The sequence below is a fragment of the Oxyura jamaicensis genome, chromosome 1, assembly GCF_011077185.1.
Source record: "Oxyura jamaicensis isolate SHBP4307 breed ruddy duck chromosome 1, BPBGC_Ojam_1.0, whole genome shotgun sequence".
NCBI lineage: Eukaryota > Metazoa > Chordata > Aves > Anseriformes > Anatidae > Oxyura > Oxyura jamaicensis.
In genome coordinates this window covers 16,004,444-16,020,570 of record NC_048893.1, presented here as the reverse complement: position 1 = coordinate 16,020,570, position 16,127 = coordinate 16,004,444, and the positions used below count along the sequence as shown (strand labels likewise).

At 39.8% G+C, this 16,127-nt stretch overlaps 1 protein-coding gene across 2 annotated transcripts in view; it reads left to right on the top strand.

Annotated features, from left to right (window-relative positions):
- Positions 1-2,801: 2,801 nt before the first annotated feature.
- The window catches only part of CERK (ceramide kinase), a 47,227-nt gene continuing 33,901 nt past the window's right edge, over positions 2,802-16,127 (top strand). For both annotated transcript variants that reach the window (XM_035327677.1, XM_035327668.1), the window contains exons 1-4: positions 2,802-3,067; positions 12,085-12,198; positions 13,269-13,391; positions 15,581-15,706. In XM_035327677.1, coding sequence (XP_035183568.1) covers positions 2,935-3,067; positions 12,085-12,198; positions 13,269-13,391; positions 15,581-15,706 — 496 coding nt within the window. In that variant the 5' untranslated portion in view covers positions 2,802-2,934. The remainder of the gene's footprint in view (positions 3,068-12,084; positions 12,199-13,268; positions 13,392-15,580; positions 15,707-16,127) is intronic.

Here is a 16,127-nt window from a genome sequence, read left to right as displayed (position 1 = left end):
TAGAGACTGTATAAACCTTGTAAGTTACCTTGTGTTACCTTGTGTTACCTTCCTGCATTTTTTCCACCAACACTGTGAATGGTGCTTGCTATGCAATGTATGATAGTGCCCGAGTTAACAACTGCAGCCCTTCCTGTGGCCTCTACGGACCTGCGAACAAAGTGAGGTCATTTGCAACCATACTATTTCTCAGGGTGGAACCCTGTCATCAGCCATCTTCAGAGCAAGATTTTAGGCTATAAATCCTGCAGTTTACTGGCATCACTGCATCTGCTCTTCTGTCCCAGTGGTAATTGTAGGCTTACATAATAAGCAGCAAAACAGTAATTGACACATGCATGCTTTAGCCTACAAAACCAGTCATGCTTTAGAAGTTCTTTCTCTATTCTAGTCAGGAAAGGAAATCATAAAATGCTAAAACTGAATGAAAAACAAACCAACCAACCAACCAAACAAAACATTGTATTGCCTTGCAGTTGACCATTACTTTTGAAGGGCAAAAGCAAATGTTGGTGTTCAGGGGACTATCAGAGAGTGCCAGAGCACAGCAAACACGGCGCTGTTAAGAGTTCCTGCACAACATCCCTGTAGTAGTGCAGAGGGAGCCCAAGCCATGGACCAAAACACCTTTATGCCAAAACGGTGTACAAGCAAGAAATAAGGGACTTCTCCTTATCTAAACAAATAAGGAATGTGGATGGGGAGTGCTGGAGGGCCTGCCAGTGATGCTAACACACCCTTCTAGACTTTTAAGAGAGCTGAGAATGTTTTATCAATTCTGTGTTTTACAATTGAAGGCTTTAGCATTAACTAACCCAAAAATAGTATGCAAGTTGGTAAGAAAAAAGAGAAATAATCATAGGCAAGAATTTAAAAAAAAAAATAAAGTTTTTATCTCTTCAGCTAGCATGGATCACAGTGTAAGAATATTGATTCAGGTGACTGTAGACTATAAAAGATTATATCTAATTTGCTCAGCGATAAAAATGAGAAATAAGTACCCCTGCATAATATTTTAAATAAGACAGCATTATATGAATGATCTGTTAGTTCCTGGAGTGTGTCTGAGGAGGTCAATGCTGAAAGAGGCTCTGTTGCATTGTACCAGCACCAGACCATGGTTTTCGTGTTGCTGTTGTGGCTTGTAGAAATGGGCACAAATAATGGGAATGAAGCTTGCTAGATAGGGTACTACCCAAAACAAAAAGACTGTTCCTGGCCCAGGGATATTATGATCCAGGTGTGGGAGAGAGTATAACAGCTGATGTAGCTGGCACAATGCGAAGAGCCAGTGGGACGTTAATGGCTGCTAACCAGTGGATTTGGCTGACTAATGCTCACAACAGACTTTCACAACAAATGAGCTTTAATTTAAGCCTCAGTATAAAAAACCTTACAGGTGTTTGGGTGTTTGTGGGGGGAAGGATTCCAAAATGTAAAGGACAATACAGTTGATACAAACAAAATATTCCTTGAAAACATGAAAGTGAGGGATACCTAGGTATCTTACAAAAATAAAGTTGGCAACATCATGTTTTTCTAGATCAGAGCAAAGCATGTTGCAATAATCAAGATACAAGATGACAAGTAGACATGAAACACATACTTGTTCAAGACTATCCCAAACACATAATTTGGATGACAATGACTAGTTCTTTTGTTTTCAGGAAATGAAATGAGAGTACATCACAAGGTTCAAAGCAGAGGTCAAGAGCTCTTGCTCAAGCTCAAGCTTTTTAGACCTGTGCTGTCTCTGAGCAAAGCCAGCTGGCGCGTCTCTGCGTCATCCTTTGTGAAGCAGAGCACTGGCCCAGGGCTGGACACAAACAAGAACATACCAGTGATTTTTTTCTCTAAAGTCTGTGGAAAATATTCAGAATCAGGTCTTGAGTGAGGTCAGAGGCAAAGAAACTGCCTGTCACTCTGGCCTGTATTTTGAGTAGGATGCTGATGCTTATAGTGATGAGGTTCAATGACACCGTGGAGGACTTGAAGGGCAGCAAAGGCTCAAGAGTTTAATCTTATTGAACTATTGCCAACAACAGGCCAATTATTGGCAAGGCTGAAAGCCATGTCCTGTGGGGAGCAGCTGAGGACACTGAGTTTGTCACAACTGGGGGAAAGGAGGTGGAGGGGTGACCGCATGGCTCTCAAATGTCCTGAGGAGGGGAGGTGGAGAGGGTGCTGCTCATTTTGTCCCTGGTGTTTTGTGACATGACACACGGAATGGCTCAGGGCTGCATCAGGGGAGATTCAGACTTGACATTGGGAAAAAACTCTTTACTGAGAGGGTGGTTAAATGCTTGAACAGGCTTCTGAGAGGTCATTGATGCATCGTGCGTCAGTGTTCAAGAGGATAATGCTCTTAATGACAGGTTTTAACTTTGGGATGGCCCTGAAGCGGTCAGGGAGTTGGACTCAACGATCTCTGTGCACTGTAACTGCACAGTTCGGTTCCAGCACGCTCCACTCAAACCTTGAAGCTCCACACAAACTACATCCACAGAAAAGAAGGCAGGGTTATCCTGAGAGCTCTGGCAGCTTACCCAAGCACACATTTTCACTTTCACTTCGAGAAGCGCTCGAGCCTCCCTCAGAACAAAACCCAACACAGAACAGCAGCACGACCCACAAGCTTTATTGAGCAAAACCCCATTTCCCTACAGCGAGCCGCGGGTGCCGGGGCCTGGGCGTCGGGGCCTGGGCGTCGGGGCCTGGGCGTCGGGGCCTGGGTGCCGGGGCCCTTCCTCCGCCCCGCCCCGCGCTCGGAGGCCGGCCCGGCGGCTCTGTCGTCGGCGCTGACGCCTCGCCCCGCCTCGGGGCCGGGTAGCGGCGGCCGAGGGGCGCCGTTAGCTGCCGGGCTCGCCCCGCGGGCGGCCGCCGCCCGCTCCGCAGCGGGCCGCGCCGGGCCCGGAGCTCTCGGCGCTTCCCTCCATGGAGCCGCAGCTCCCGGCCGGCCGGCGGCCCCGGCTGGTGTCCTCGCTGGGGCTGGGGCAGCGCTGCTGGGAGGTCACCTTAGACCAGGAGCGGGGGCTGCTGGCCTGGCGCCACCCGCGGCGGGGCGGAGGTGAGCGGGGCGGAGCGGGGCGGGAGGGCCGAGGGGCACCTGCCGGGCTGCAACGAGGGCTTTGTCGTGCCGAGCTTCTTCCCTTCGTGAGGGATAAAAGCGGCCGGGCAGCGGGGCCCCGCGTCCTCAGAGGCAGCTTCTGGGGGTCAGAGTCCACTCAGGAGCGCTTGGAGAGGCGGCCCCGGGCTGGCGGAGGCACCGCGGGGCTGTGCCGGGCTCTCTGTGCCGCTCACGCCTTCCAAAACCCGGCTGAAAGCTGCGCCCGGCACCTTACACGTGGGTGCAGCCTGCTGCCTGCTTTTCGGAGAGGGCAATTAGGCAGCAGAAAAAGGGCTTTTGATAACAAAGGGGGAAGACCCGGCCCTGTGGCTGGGTGAGAAAACCAGTGGCTCGTTCAGTTTAACCCTGATTGTTCCCTGGTGCTGTGGCAGCACGTAGCCTTCAGATTGTATTTACATCGATCACAGTACAACATCATACAGTTACAGAACTTTAAAAGTGACTTTTTTCACCTACATGACTTAGTTACAGCTAAAAAAATCCACTTTCATCCTGAAGCAGTGTTTTTTTTTCTTTTAAAATTAGTTATTTTTGAAGCAGTTTGCTTTCTAAAGGGCTTCATGGAAACTTCCAAAGAAAGTTTAACTTTCGTGAGTTCCTGTTTGGGAAATATTTATTACAGGCTAAGTGTTCGTAATGCGGTAACAAAGCTGTTTGTAGTTCCCGGTTTGTGCAGTTTGAATAGTGCTGATTTATAAAGCTGCAGCTGGGAGAGATGACTGCCAGAATGCCTGAGAAAATTTCAAGATGACTTCTGGAAGTGTCTTTGCGTGAAGTAGATCAAGCTTTCTGCTCCTTATTTATTTTATCAGATTCTTTAACCTTGTGGTTTTTATATACTTCTTATTCCCAGCAGCCTTATAGCCCTGCTAGCATGATATGTGAACACGTGAAAATGTTTCATGTCCTTCTCTTTGCAGCAGCTGCTATAGAGTGGAAAACCAGAGTCATCTTCATTTTAGAGGTGGAGGAACTGAGACAGAGAGAGAGGAACTAAGTGAGTGACAGAAAGGTTAACCAGAAGTTTATCTTAGGTTAAATGTAGATGTCTCCAGTCCCAGGCAAGTTCACAGACTTAGATAGTAAAACAGTTTTTCCCTTCTTAGCATGTACTTAAATATTTTCCTGTTTTTTTTTTTCTTTTTCTTTATCATAATGTCTTATTGACTTAAGACTTTTTGAAAAAAGATGGGGCAAAGAGGAGGACTCAAAAAGATTTATATTAATTTGATGTTGCAGTCTACATGACTGAGAATCAGTCATGTTTAAAATGTATCTCTTATTCGTGATAACATAAAAAACATTTTTGTTATTGTTCCCTTCCTGTTGTGTGTACACAGTTTGATGTACTCCAGCATTTTTTCAGCAGTACTGCTGAAAAAGGTAATTTGAAACTTACTTTAGATGTGCAACAAAATTAACTTAAAACTTGGCGGACAAATTAGTTTTTGTTTTGTTTTGTTTTTTAATCTGCTGAGTTTAATGAAATAAAATGCCTCTAGAGGAAGGTATCTGGATTTTGATTGTAATATACAATGTTTCAAAGCCTTTCGGGGGACAATTGCTCCCACAAGGTAAAGTAGCCCCTGCTATGGAAAGAATTCTGTTAAATTATGTAAAATCATTCTAAAAATCTTTTCTGAAGTTACTGGTTGCCTTACAGGCCTAGAGCAAGCTCAGTGGCACCTCCATTCCACTGTATGATAACTTCTCTCAGACCATGAATGAATGGCACAAAATCCCATGAGCTCTATTATTAGTCCTCTGAGGTTTACAAGTGCTTATAAACAAGTTTTCTTGATTTATTGCTGGTGGGCCAAACCAAGTATGAGCCTGTCCTGAAGCCAGCTCCAATGTGGATGTCGAAATGCTGGGAGTAGTAGAAGGATAGTGGGACATAATGATAAACAAGGCTCTTTCTGAGCTGGTTTCTGAAGCAGTCGGAGATTCCTTAAGTGGCAGGCCTGGTTACTGAGCGTGGTGGCTGTCCTGTAGCACAGCTATTTACAAGATTTTGGAAAATATGATATAGATAGAGAAGAGAAAAGGGAGAGTGGGAGAAGAAATAGAAATGCTTAAGTGTTCTGAAAGCATGGCTATAATTTATGTAGAGAACAATACAATAAATGAAGTATTCTAAAAGTCCTGATTAATTCATGTGTTTCCTGAGCTTGCACTTTAGTTGCTGCCTTCCAGTCTTTCAGCTTTTTTAAGACCTGGGATGGCTCATTGTGTTCTCTGCAATTATTTTGGAAACATGAGCAATGTACGTTACGGTATATAAATAAGCTTTATAATATGGAAGATGGTTAGTTAGAGGCATATAATTTCAGAGGTGTAGCTTGACCAAGATTGGTATCTTTCATCTGTTTAGCCTTTGACTACGTGACTGCTTTACAGTATGCCTAAATACAGACTTAATTATGCAGTGTAGGCATTCTGTATTTTTTTCTTCTTGTTGAATAGGTAGTTATTGCAGTGAAACAGTCTTCTTTAAACATAACATCTCAGAGCTGTTTATATTCTGAGTATTTATCACTCATTTGCGTTTAACTGCTTGAGTTAAAATGATTCAGTATATATTTTGTCAAGGTTTTAAGACTCACAGATAAGGAACTGGAACTGTAGTTAGATGTACTGTAGAAGTACTGAAATATCTACCTCTTCATTGCATCCAAATTCAGGAACAGATGAGAAACAATAGAGACTTTGTTGTCTAGGAAAATGTGGTTTTGTAGAATATGGGGAGATTGTGTAGTTTTCCATCTTTGCACAGCAATATATATTTTTTTGTTTTGAAGAAAACATTGTTAAGGTGTCTTTTGTGAAGAAATAAGTATTGATTCAGCAGAATTATTTTTAATGCTGTCATTGAGAAGATACTAGCAATAACAAAAACATAGCATGCTTGTTCAAGCCATGGTATGTTTTTAAAACTTTAACTCCTAAGTAATGTTTACTTTCCTTCCTCCTGTTAGGCCTTGTTTAACAGCATCATATTTTCAAGTGCTGAGGTTTCCATTTCCTGTTCTTTGGTTAGACTCATTTGAACTTAGAGTGAAAAGTTTTATCTCAATTTCTTCATGTGTTTCTCAGTTACTTCTAGCTATACACCTTTTCTTCCTAGACACATCTTCATCTTCAAGCTCGCTGAAGAACGTTCTTTTTCAGCATTGGAACACTAGTACTTAAGACGTAGTTGTAAATCATAAGTAGCTTATGCGAAATTGCGGTGATTAATTATTTTATATTGTTTTATCATTTCCTCATGTTAATAACCCCAGTCTGTAGGGTGTTTTTTTTTCAAGTAACACAGTTTAAAAGTGGTGTACTAAATTTTGTAGTAGTTTATGTATTTTGTATAGTTTATGTATTGTGTATATATATACTTAAACAATTTAAGTCTTGGTTAGTTCTAAAGTAGCGTAAACACAGAATAAGATTCTTTAGTCATTTTTCTATTTTTGTATTTGTGAAGTACGGGAAGGAAACGGACGATCAAAGTAGGCACTGGACTGTGTACCTTCTCTTACTGTGTGCTCTTAACCTTTCTGTTTTTTTCCTTCAGAATCCTCCCTTGGCCCATTTTTTTTCGTAATTTTTCCCAAAAGAACCCATCAAGGAAGCCTCAGTACTAGTGTTAACAAGACTGATGCCATTCTGATGATGTGGATTCTAGAGAATGCTCAGTTCGATAAACACAATACAGAAACAGCGGAGGTGGACTTACTTGGAAACTAGGTTTGTCTAGCTGTAGCATGTCGATACATCCTTAGTCAAAGTCACCTTTCCTCAGTTGTTCTCAGCTGGCAGTGGGCATGTAAGAAAATCTGGACCATGTTTTTTTCTTGGCAGTTTCACTGACTATATTGAGCTGGTAGGATGTGGGGAATAACAGCCCTGACAGTCATTGTTTCTTTCAGCGGAACATACTATTCAAGTGTAGATGCATACTTCATTAACCAATATGTTTTTCTGCATATATCTCTTTGAGTTTTTTTTTTTTTTCCTCATTGTTTTGATTTGATTCTTTTTCTTTTTTCCCTTTTTTTTCTTTAAGGTGAAGACAAACATCTTGTTAAGTAACTTCTTGTTTTTAGCAAGAACCTTGATTGACAAGGTTCAATTTGGAAATTTAAAAAAATAAGCAGGAAAATGTTCAGTAGTTAATACATGAAGGGAAGTAGCAATTGTGTGTCCAGTTACATTAGGAACTGATACATCGTCTATTGGTTTATGAAGTATATGAGGATTTATTTTGAAGTGGCTTTTTACTTTTATATATATTCATATATATGTGTATATATATACACACCTGCACATACATGACTGTATTTTGTGAGATCGTGGCCTTCAGCTTTTTCAGTGACTTTTCCAGTTTTGAATTAAATCACTTAGTCACAACTCCTTTTTTTTTTCGTCTTTTTTTTTTTTTAAGGATGTAAATTCTATGTAATTATGCTCTGCATCCCTATGCAGCATCTTCATGTATTCTGATCTTTATTTGACACAACTTTTTCTAGTGTATGATCAATATAATGCAATGTACCTTCTGATGGAAAACTTTCTTTTTCTTGTTTTCTTGCTTCTAGGTGAAAGGAAAGCTTAAACTTAAGCTAATATAACTTACTATTCATGCTGTCTTTCTGTAACAGTAAAAAACATTACATTAGTCTTCAAAGTGAATGAAAAAATACTTTTTTTTTAGTCATTAATATTTTTAAGTTAAAATAGTAGGCTTGTTATTAATTATGAATGCCAGTATACTCATGGGGCTGAGCTGATTACTTACAAATAAACTAAATGTTATTATTGCAGACATTTGGTGGGTGTTTTTTTTCATGCTGAAACACTAAGCTAACATATTTTAGAGAGAATTTGACCTGTAGGATACATGGTTGGCTGTAGTGAATGAATAAATCTTGACTTGGGTTCTGAACGACTTTGCGTGTAGACTCAGGAAGCATTCTGTGGAAGTTACAGATAGAGATGACGCACTAAAAACCCATTCTAACAGACAAAAACACACTTTACAACTTTCAGTTCCTATTTTCACAAAGCAAACCTAGTCAGTGTGTTTACCTTACAGTTTTTTTTCCCACTTGTTTAACGTGGGGAGGAGTAGTATGCATCTAACGCAGTATTTTGCTGATTTGTCAGTTTGCACTTCAAGAGAAGAGTCTGTTAAGACTGTAAGAACATTGAGCAAGAAGGAGCAATGAGTGGCACAGCCAGTGTGGTGGGAAGATTGTTGTCTGTCTGTTGTAGTCTGTTTGGCCAATGGGGCCAGACGTACCTTGGCGTGCATCAGGCCCAGCACTGCCAGCTGTGCGGGGGAAGGGATTGTCCTGTGTGTGGCCTCACCTCCAGCAGTGTGTGCAGTTCTGGGTGCCACAGTATAAGGACATAAAACTATTAGAGAGTGTCCAGAGGAGGGCTTTGAAAATGGTGAAGGGTCTAGAGGGGAAGGTGTATGAGGAGCAGCTGAGGCCCCTTGCTTTGCCCAGAGCAGAGCAGGCTGAGGGGAGGCCTCATGGCGGCCTGCAGCTCCCTCACGAGGGGAGCGGAGGGGCAGGCGCTGAGCTCTGCTCTCTGGGGACAGCGACAGGACCCGAGGGAACGGCATGGAGCTGGGACAGGGGAGGGTCAGGCTGGGGGTTAGGGAAAGGTTCTGCACCCAGAGGTGGTCGGGCACTGGGACAGGCTCCCCAGGGCAGTGGGCACAGCTCTGAGCCTGCTGGAGTTCAAGAAGCATTTGGACAATACTCTCAAGACACATGGTCTGATTTTTGCGTGGTTCTGCATGGAGTCAGGAGTTGGACTCGATAAACCCTGTTGGTCCCTTCTAACTCGGGATATTCTGTGATTCTATGATTAGAGAATTAGAGAATATTCTCTATTAGAGAATAGTCCTCCAGTGGTGCCCAGTACCAGGGCAAAAGGCAGTGGTCACAACCTGGGACACGGGAGGTGCTGCCTGAACACCAGGAGCACTTCTGTGCTGTGTGGGTGACGGAGCACTTGGCACAGGCTGCCCAGAGAGGCTGTGGGGTCTCCTCTTTGGAAATCTTCAGAGGCTGCCTGGACTTGGGTTTGGGGAATGTGGTCTGGGTGACCCTGCTGAAGCAGAGGGTTGGACCAAATGACCTCCAGAGGTATCTCCCAACCCAAACTCTAACCATTCTGTGATTTGGGCTGATAGAAATTCTTGAGCTCTGTTCAAACATAAATGCTGTTGCATTCAAGCCTTGTTTTCATAACCTGTAGGGAATGTTCTGAGTAACATGTTTATATTTGAGAGAGCTTTGTATCTTTCTGCCCCCCTGCAATTACTGTATTACAGAGCGTATGTTTTTAACTAATTAAAATTGGTGAATTCTGTCAGGCAATGGAGCTGGCTGGTGTTTGCACAGTGTCAGATAGTACTGAGGGGCATTGTTGGCATAGCTGGCATCCATAGAAGAGAAATTTCTCAAAGACTTTCTCCAAGCCCAAAGATCTCCAGAGGGAATGTGAGATCATGCTGCTTGTTTGTTTTTGCCATTTTTTTGTTCACGACCCCGTTTTTTAGCAGTATGTAATTCTTGTGGCATAAGATTAAAAAATGCACATATTTAACTAGAACATTTATTGTTTGTGTTTTTTGACACATCTGTGAAGAGATTTGCTAGAAAAACAGGACTTACGCGATCATGTGGTTCTCTCTACGGTGGAGAACACATCTAAAGAACTAAGAGGGCTTAGTAAGACTGGTTTCAAGGTCCAGCGTTGTTCATATACGTTATGCAGTATGTACTATAATAAATGCTCCAAAGAAATGCTTTCAGTAATACTGGTTTGGGGGTGTTTTTTAAAGTGTGCTTTTTGTACAATTGGAAAGCTTCCTTTTTACTTTTTTTTTTTTTTTTTTTTTTTTAATACAGCAAAAGCCTAATAAAACAAGGACTTCTTTTCCTGCTCTTAGTGTACATACTAATAAGTATCCAGCACATAAAACTATTTTTCAAAACATCCATTACAGCATTGTCATTTAAATTTTGATCTAAATGTTGCCAGTTCTGGAGCGTATCTGTGAGCAACATCAAAATGAGTTACTGGAGTGCAGTCTTTAATGAGCTTTCTTTCATGTTCATACATATGGATAGGTGGCAGAGCTGATAGAAAAGTGAGAACTAAAAGAAGATCTAGAAAAAGAAAGGTTAAAGCACCTGCTCCCTTTTCTTAATTTAGTGTACCTTCTAGTCTATGTTGTTACTTGGATAAATGTTAAGTGGATAATCGTATTGAGATTCCTAAAAACAAGCAAATTTTTGCTTTGAATGTCAGAAAGGCCAACTAATTGTTAATATCCATATTAATTACTTGATGTAGTCCTACATTTGTATGTGTGTGATATCTACCTATATGTTGAATATTTTTAGTGAGTTTGTCTTTGCTCTTAGATCTTTATAGAGATTCTATGATTGTTGCATTTTCCTGCTACGCTTTAAATAAAATAATTGCTGTCATTATAAGCTGCAATTTCTTTTGTAAGTAGTGAAAAGTATTTGAATACAGCCAGGTTCCTGAAGGAAGGTACTCATAAAATAGTTCACAGTAAAGTTGGAGACTACTAAGCATGTCTTTGGACTCAGTCTTAAAATCTCTGGGAGAATACAAACCCTAACTGACTATACATTGAGTTACATACTAAAACACCTCTAAGGTAAAAAAGCCTTGCCTGTATAATCCTGAGCTCTCAGTAGAATGTGACAACACACAACTGAGAAGACCTGTTGACAAATAGGACAGAGGAAAAAAAAAAGTCACAAATGAATTGTAGTCAGCACGGTGAAGAGCTCATGAAAAGTTTGACTTCTTTTACATTCCTTACTACCATCACACTACTTGTGCAAAGTAGCAAGAAAGGTGAAATACAGGGTAGAAGCCAGTAACAACAAAAAACAGTAACAAAAGTATTAGTGTTTGTTTTTTGTCTAATATCTCTTTATATCTGTCTACATATGGAAGAGAAAGTTTATAATAACAATCTCTTATATAGTAAAAGATATAATAATACACAGTTATATAGTTATATGTATGTATATGTTTGATATTGTTGTTGTATATTGATATTGTTGTATATGTTTATGCACCACTTGCTTGTGCATAAATACACAGTGCGTTTTTTCAGTTCCTCTTCGTTGTTTTTTTTGAGATAAGGTAAAAGTAGAGAAATCTTGAAATTGGTAATGAAAATGAGACAAATTCTCAGTTTGACAGGAGTCAGGAGGACTGAGAATGTGCTGAGGGACAATGAGACGGAAAAAAATGCCGGTAGAATAATTTTTTTCATAATGTAAGAACAAGAGGCCTTTAATTCTGAAAAAACATTACTTTTAAAGTTTATGGAAGGGAAATATATTTAACAGTACATTAACATAGCGTCTAGAATTTACTTCTTAGGAGGTCTTGAAGTTTGAAAGCCTGGTGGGATTTAAAGACTTAAGAATTCTTATGAATGCCCTTCTTTCATAAGACAGCTACTTCAAAATAACAAATAGCCTTTGTAGTTTCTCTGTTGCTTGATTTAGTTGCATGTTCTTTGAAATAGCTTGTGCTACTCACTCAAATGTCTGGATTAGGGGGTCACTGAAGGGTCAATTTCCTTCCTCTGAAAGCAATGTTACTGGATTTTGGCTTCATGCAAAAACGTTTTTATACTCAGAACATCCAGCTTTCTCAAAAATCACAGACACTTTAAATATTAATTGAGGGAGCTCATAGGTGGTTATTGATGATGTACTTTGAGTAAATGAGAGAGGAAATTGGAAATGTTCAGCAAATTTCTAGTTATGTTCTTGATTGTGCTTAATAAGCAGCTACTCTAATTGTACATCTACATCATATGTAGAAATAAACATTCAGGTGCTGTTTTAAGATGTAAATGTGTAATGTAAGGTCTTGTGTTCACACAGAAAACTATCTTGTACCAACCTCTGAGATCATTGCTGTAGAAGAAACCGAACTGAACAAGAAACAGCGTAACACTGGCAAATGGCAAAAATTGGCAAAGCCACATGCTTTCACAGGTAAGGCAGATACAGTCTCAGGATGCATGTGCTACTTACCTTGTTGGAGATAATTTAGGCCAGACTGAAAAGTAACTTCAGAATGAATAATATTTTTAACAGAAATGATGTGTATAAAAATCTTCCAGTATACATTTAAAAGTCCTTAGTTTGAGAACTTGGACCTTTCTTTAAGAACACATGCTTTGTTTGGTTATATAATGAAGTGCTAGGTAATGTCTTACATCTCTGCTGCTATAAATGGATCTACAGTAGGACACTTGCTTTATACTACTTGACTACACAATCAGAAGAAAGGCTGGAAAAATTGGACCAAATGTTTGTTTTTGTGTTGTTTTGTGTTTCTTTTCAATTATTCCTAACTGTCAGAATGTGTGCGTGTAAATGTTCTTTGTGTTATTGACTGCATTCGTAAGACAAAGTGCCAAAAAAATGTTCTGATTTGGGGAAACGGTAGTAAATTCTGTGCTGCAAAGCTGGGGAAAATGTGATTGCTCCCATTCAAAGGAGTATATTGTAGAGTACTTCCCTCACATTCAGTCCTTCAGTAGTAACGATTGATGATACTATAGATGGAAAAGTAAGAGTGTTCTGATCTCACCAACCTAGTTCTTAATGTGCAAGAAGATTTAATCATTTTTTTTCTCAAATTTCAGCTTTATGAAATTAAAGTCACCCTGTTCTGTTGGTTAGGTGGGAGCTACTATGACAGCTTGGCTTATCATCTTAAGCTTATGGCCTTTTATATCACGTAGACATTGCAGGTTTCAATATGGCTAAAAATATCTATACAAGCTCAGAACTTTTGTATGTTTATAATCAATTTATGAAGAATGGATTGCACTGGGTTTAAAAGGTGCTTATGTTTGAGTATCTGATATAAGGTAAGGATGTAGAGCATGTTTTCACTTAATTTCTTTGTTTCTACTGTTGATGCTCTGAATCCTTTCATTAGCAGTGGTTAGTTAGGAATTCTTTAAAAAGTCATATATATTTGAGAGATCTATTTGAAATGAATGTCACTTCACCAAACAATCTCATTGTGCCTGTTCTTTTTTATTTTTTAATAGTGTATTATGTGAAAAAAGCCCGAAATCACCGCTGGTGGTGCAGAGATGTGACATTTTGGTGCGTTGATGAGAATTTGTGTAACCAGTGGACGCAGGCACTGAAAGAATTACTTGAAATGCAGAGTAAGTTCGACAAAGCACTAACATTTGCAGTATCATTTTATGGGCATGTATGTCAATCAAGATTATTTTGAGATTTTTGATATCTTTTTTAAACTCTTAAGGCTAGTGTAAGGTGAGGCAGGTGGGGAATCTTGTCACTACTTTGCATCTTGCTGTACTTATATCTGTAAGCTGATCTGAGTGAGTGTTTTATCAGTCAGGACTATAGGTGTCTTAGACCTTTTTTGTAAATTATTTTTGCAAAACAGGGACATACTGGGAGCTTAGCAGCAGCTTTAAAAGATTCTAGCTTTGGAGAATGTAAAGAGTATATGTAGTCTCAGAAATCTGAGATATCCTCGAAATCCAAGGACAAGGGTTGTAGTAATTACTGGACTTGTGGGTGGCTTTTTGTGCTTTTGTGTCACATATCCGCTGGCAGTAACAATGTACCTTATATAGTTAAGAGTTTCAGGTAATAATTGGAAGGCTAAGAGTAGTTTTGCAGGAGTCATTCCTGACAGAGACAACTTGATAGATGTCAGGGAGCAGCAGGAGCAGGACGACTCCAGTGCCCTCACTGGCCAGGGTACTGTCCCACTGTTTCTGAGCAGGACGAGGATAGCAGCAGGTCCCATTTACAGCCTAGACGTGACAAAGAAATCAAGTCCATCCAGAGCAACAGGAAGTGGGGCTGGAGGCAGGACTGGGGACAAGCTAATTACAGCTTAGAGCTGAGCTCCATCTGAGAGAGAGAGAGAGACAAATGGGGAAGGGACTGGAGACAGTTACACCTACAACATGACTCAGGCAAGGCCTAAAAATACCTAAAAATAGATACTTAACAAAAAACATTCTTTTGAACAGGCACTGGAAGTGTGCATCTCACCATTTTTTTCTTTTGTATGTGTTACGCCTGAGGTATGTCTTCCAATAAAATCTTTTAAGAAATGGGTTTTGTGCACCGGTTCACTGCATCCGTGAGACATGTGGCCTGGTCAGACATCTCTGAGTACAAACCTTCATTCAATCGGTAACAATAAGTTTCAAAATAGGTAACAGGTTCTCAGAGAGGATGGTGCTTTGGTGTGTGGTAGCTTTAAACCATTCAAAAAATCTAGCTTGGGTGGATTTTTTGTGTGTGTTGATCTAATAACTCTGCTTATTCTTTTAATATAACAGTTTAGAATGTCATCTGAGAAGGTACAAATGTTATAATAGATATGTGTGCTATTAAAAAAAAAAAGTGTCTCTTGGTGTAGCAAGCATTACCTTTTCAGGTATCAATTGGTACAGAAATATAATAATTGTTTTCTTTGCCATTACCAATGTAAATCCATAACAACTTGAACAAACTTGAAATAGTAATCTCAAAGGTCCTTTCTGAGGAGAAGGGCTTACATATGTAGAGCAAACTTTTGCTGTTGCAGCATGTAGTTTTGTGAAATATCCTCATTGCTTCTTTACAGCACAAAGGAAATTCACTTTAAATATGCTACCAAAGCAGCAACACTGTTCACATAAATTAATGTAAAAATATTTGTATGTATGCCTCGTGGAAGTTCCTTTCCTCCTGCTTCACTTGGATTTTTTGTCCTGTGTGCCTGTGCTACTAACATCATGTAGTGGGAATGTACTGTGAGAATAATATGTGTGAGACTAGCCACATGGAGCCAGACAAAAGGTCTGTATTGGCAAATACTTCGTAAGAGCATACAGAGCAGAGTGAATCCTGCATCCTCTGGCACAGTAGCCTTAGCTTCCAGAAAATGTCTTACAGCCTCTGGCTCAGGTGGTTTTAATACACTCAAAATGATTTTTCTCCCATTAGTTTTCTACTGTGCATGCATGCAATTAATTTTTTTTGTAACTGATACAACTTGTGAAACTACAACATAAGGCAGAAATCCAGATCCCAGTTATGTATTATGTGCTTATTCTTTAAGTTTTCTACCTAGTCATACCATTTGATGCGCTGTGGTTCTGCTGGTATGAAGAAAAAAAAGTAGTCAACATTGCTGATCCTGAATTTCACCTGCTGTCTAATTACCCATTCACTCAATTCTGTCAGTATACTTGGTATGATAAACAAGGTAGAAGGTTAAAAAAGGTTATGTTCACTTTAGCATTTTCTGATTTGTTTTCACATAGGTTGTTGATTTTTTTGTGTGTGTTTAAAAAAAAAAAACACATTTTTTACCTTACTGCAGAGTGTAGACCAAAGCAGTTGCTTGTGTATATTAATCCATATGGAGGAAAACGACAAGGGAAGAGGATTTATGAACAGAAGGTTGCTCCACTCTTCAGTCTGGCTTCTATCTCCACTGATGTTGTTAGTAAGTAATGAATATTTCAATATCTTAATAAGCTACTCAGAAATGTCTTAAAGAATTGGTATGGTGTTTAAGTTCCTTCTGTTATTTTACCTTTTCTTACTAAGTGAATGAAGCTAAGTGGTAGAGAGGGAACGTTTCCTAGTTAAAGTATAAATACCCAGATATATCATGACCTTATGTCCATTTTCTGCTTACTAGGTACAAACTTAAAATAATTTCTAAGTTTGGGTAGTTCTGAGATACTTGATCTCTTCATCTATAATAAATACTGTTTTTTCCCCTCTTTTTCAGTTTTACTGTTTAAAAACAATTGTTCACTTGAAAAATATTTTGTTAAAAATTGTGCTATACATAGCCATGTATCATATCATAGTGCCTGTCTCTTTCAATTCTTTCCTTGGCATAAAGTCATTCAAAGCAC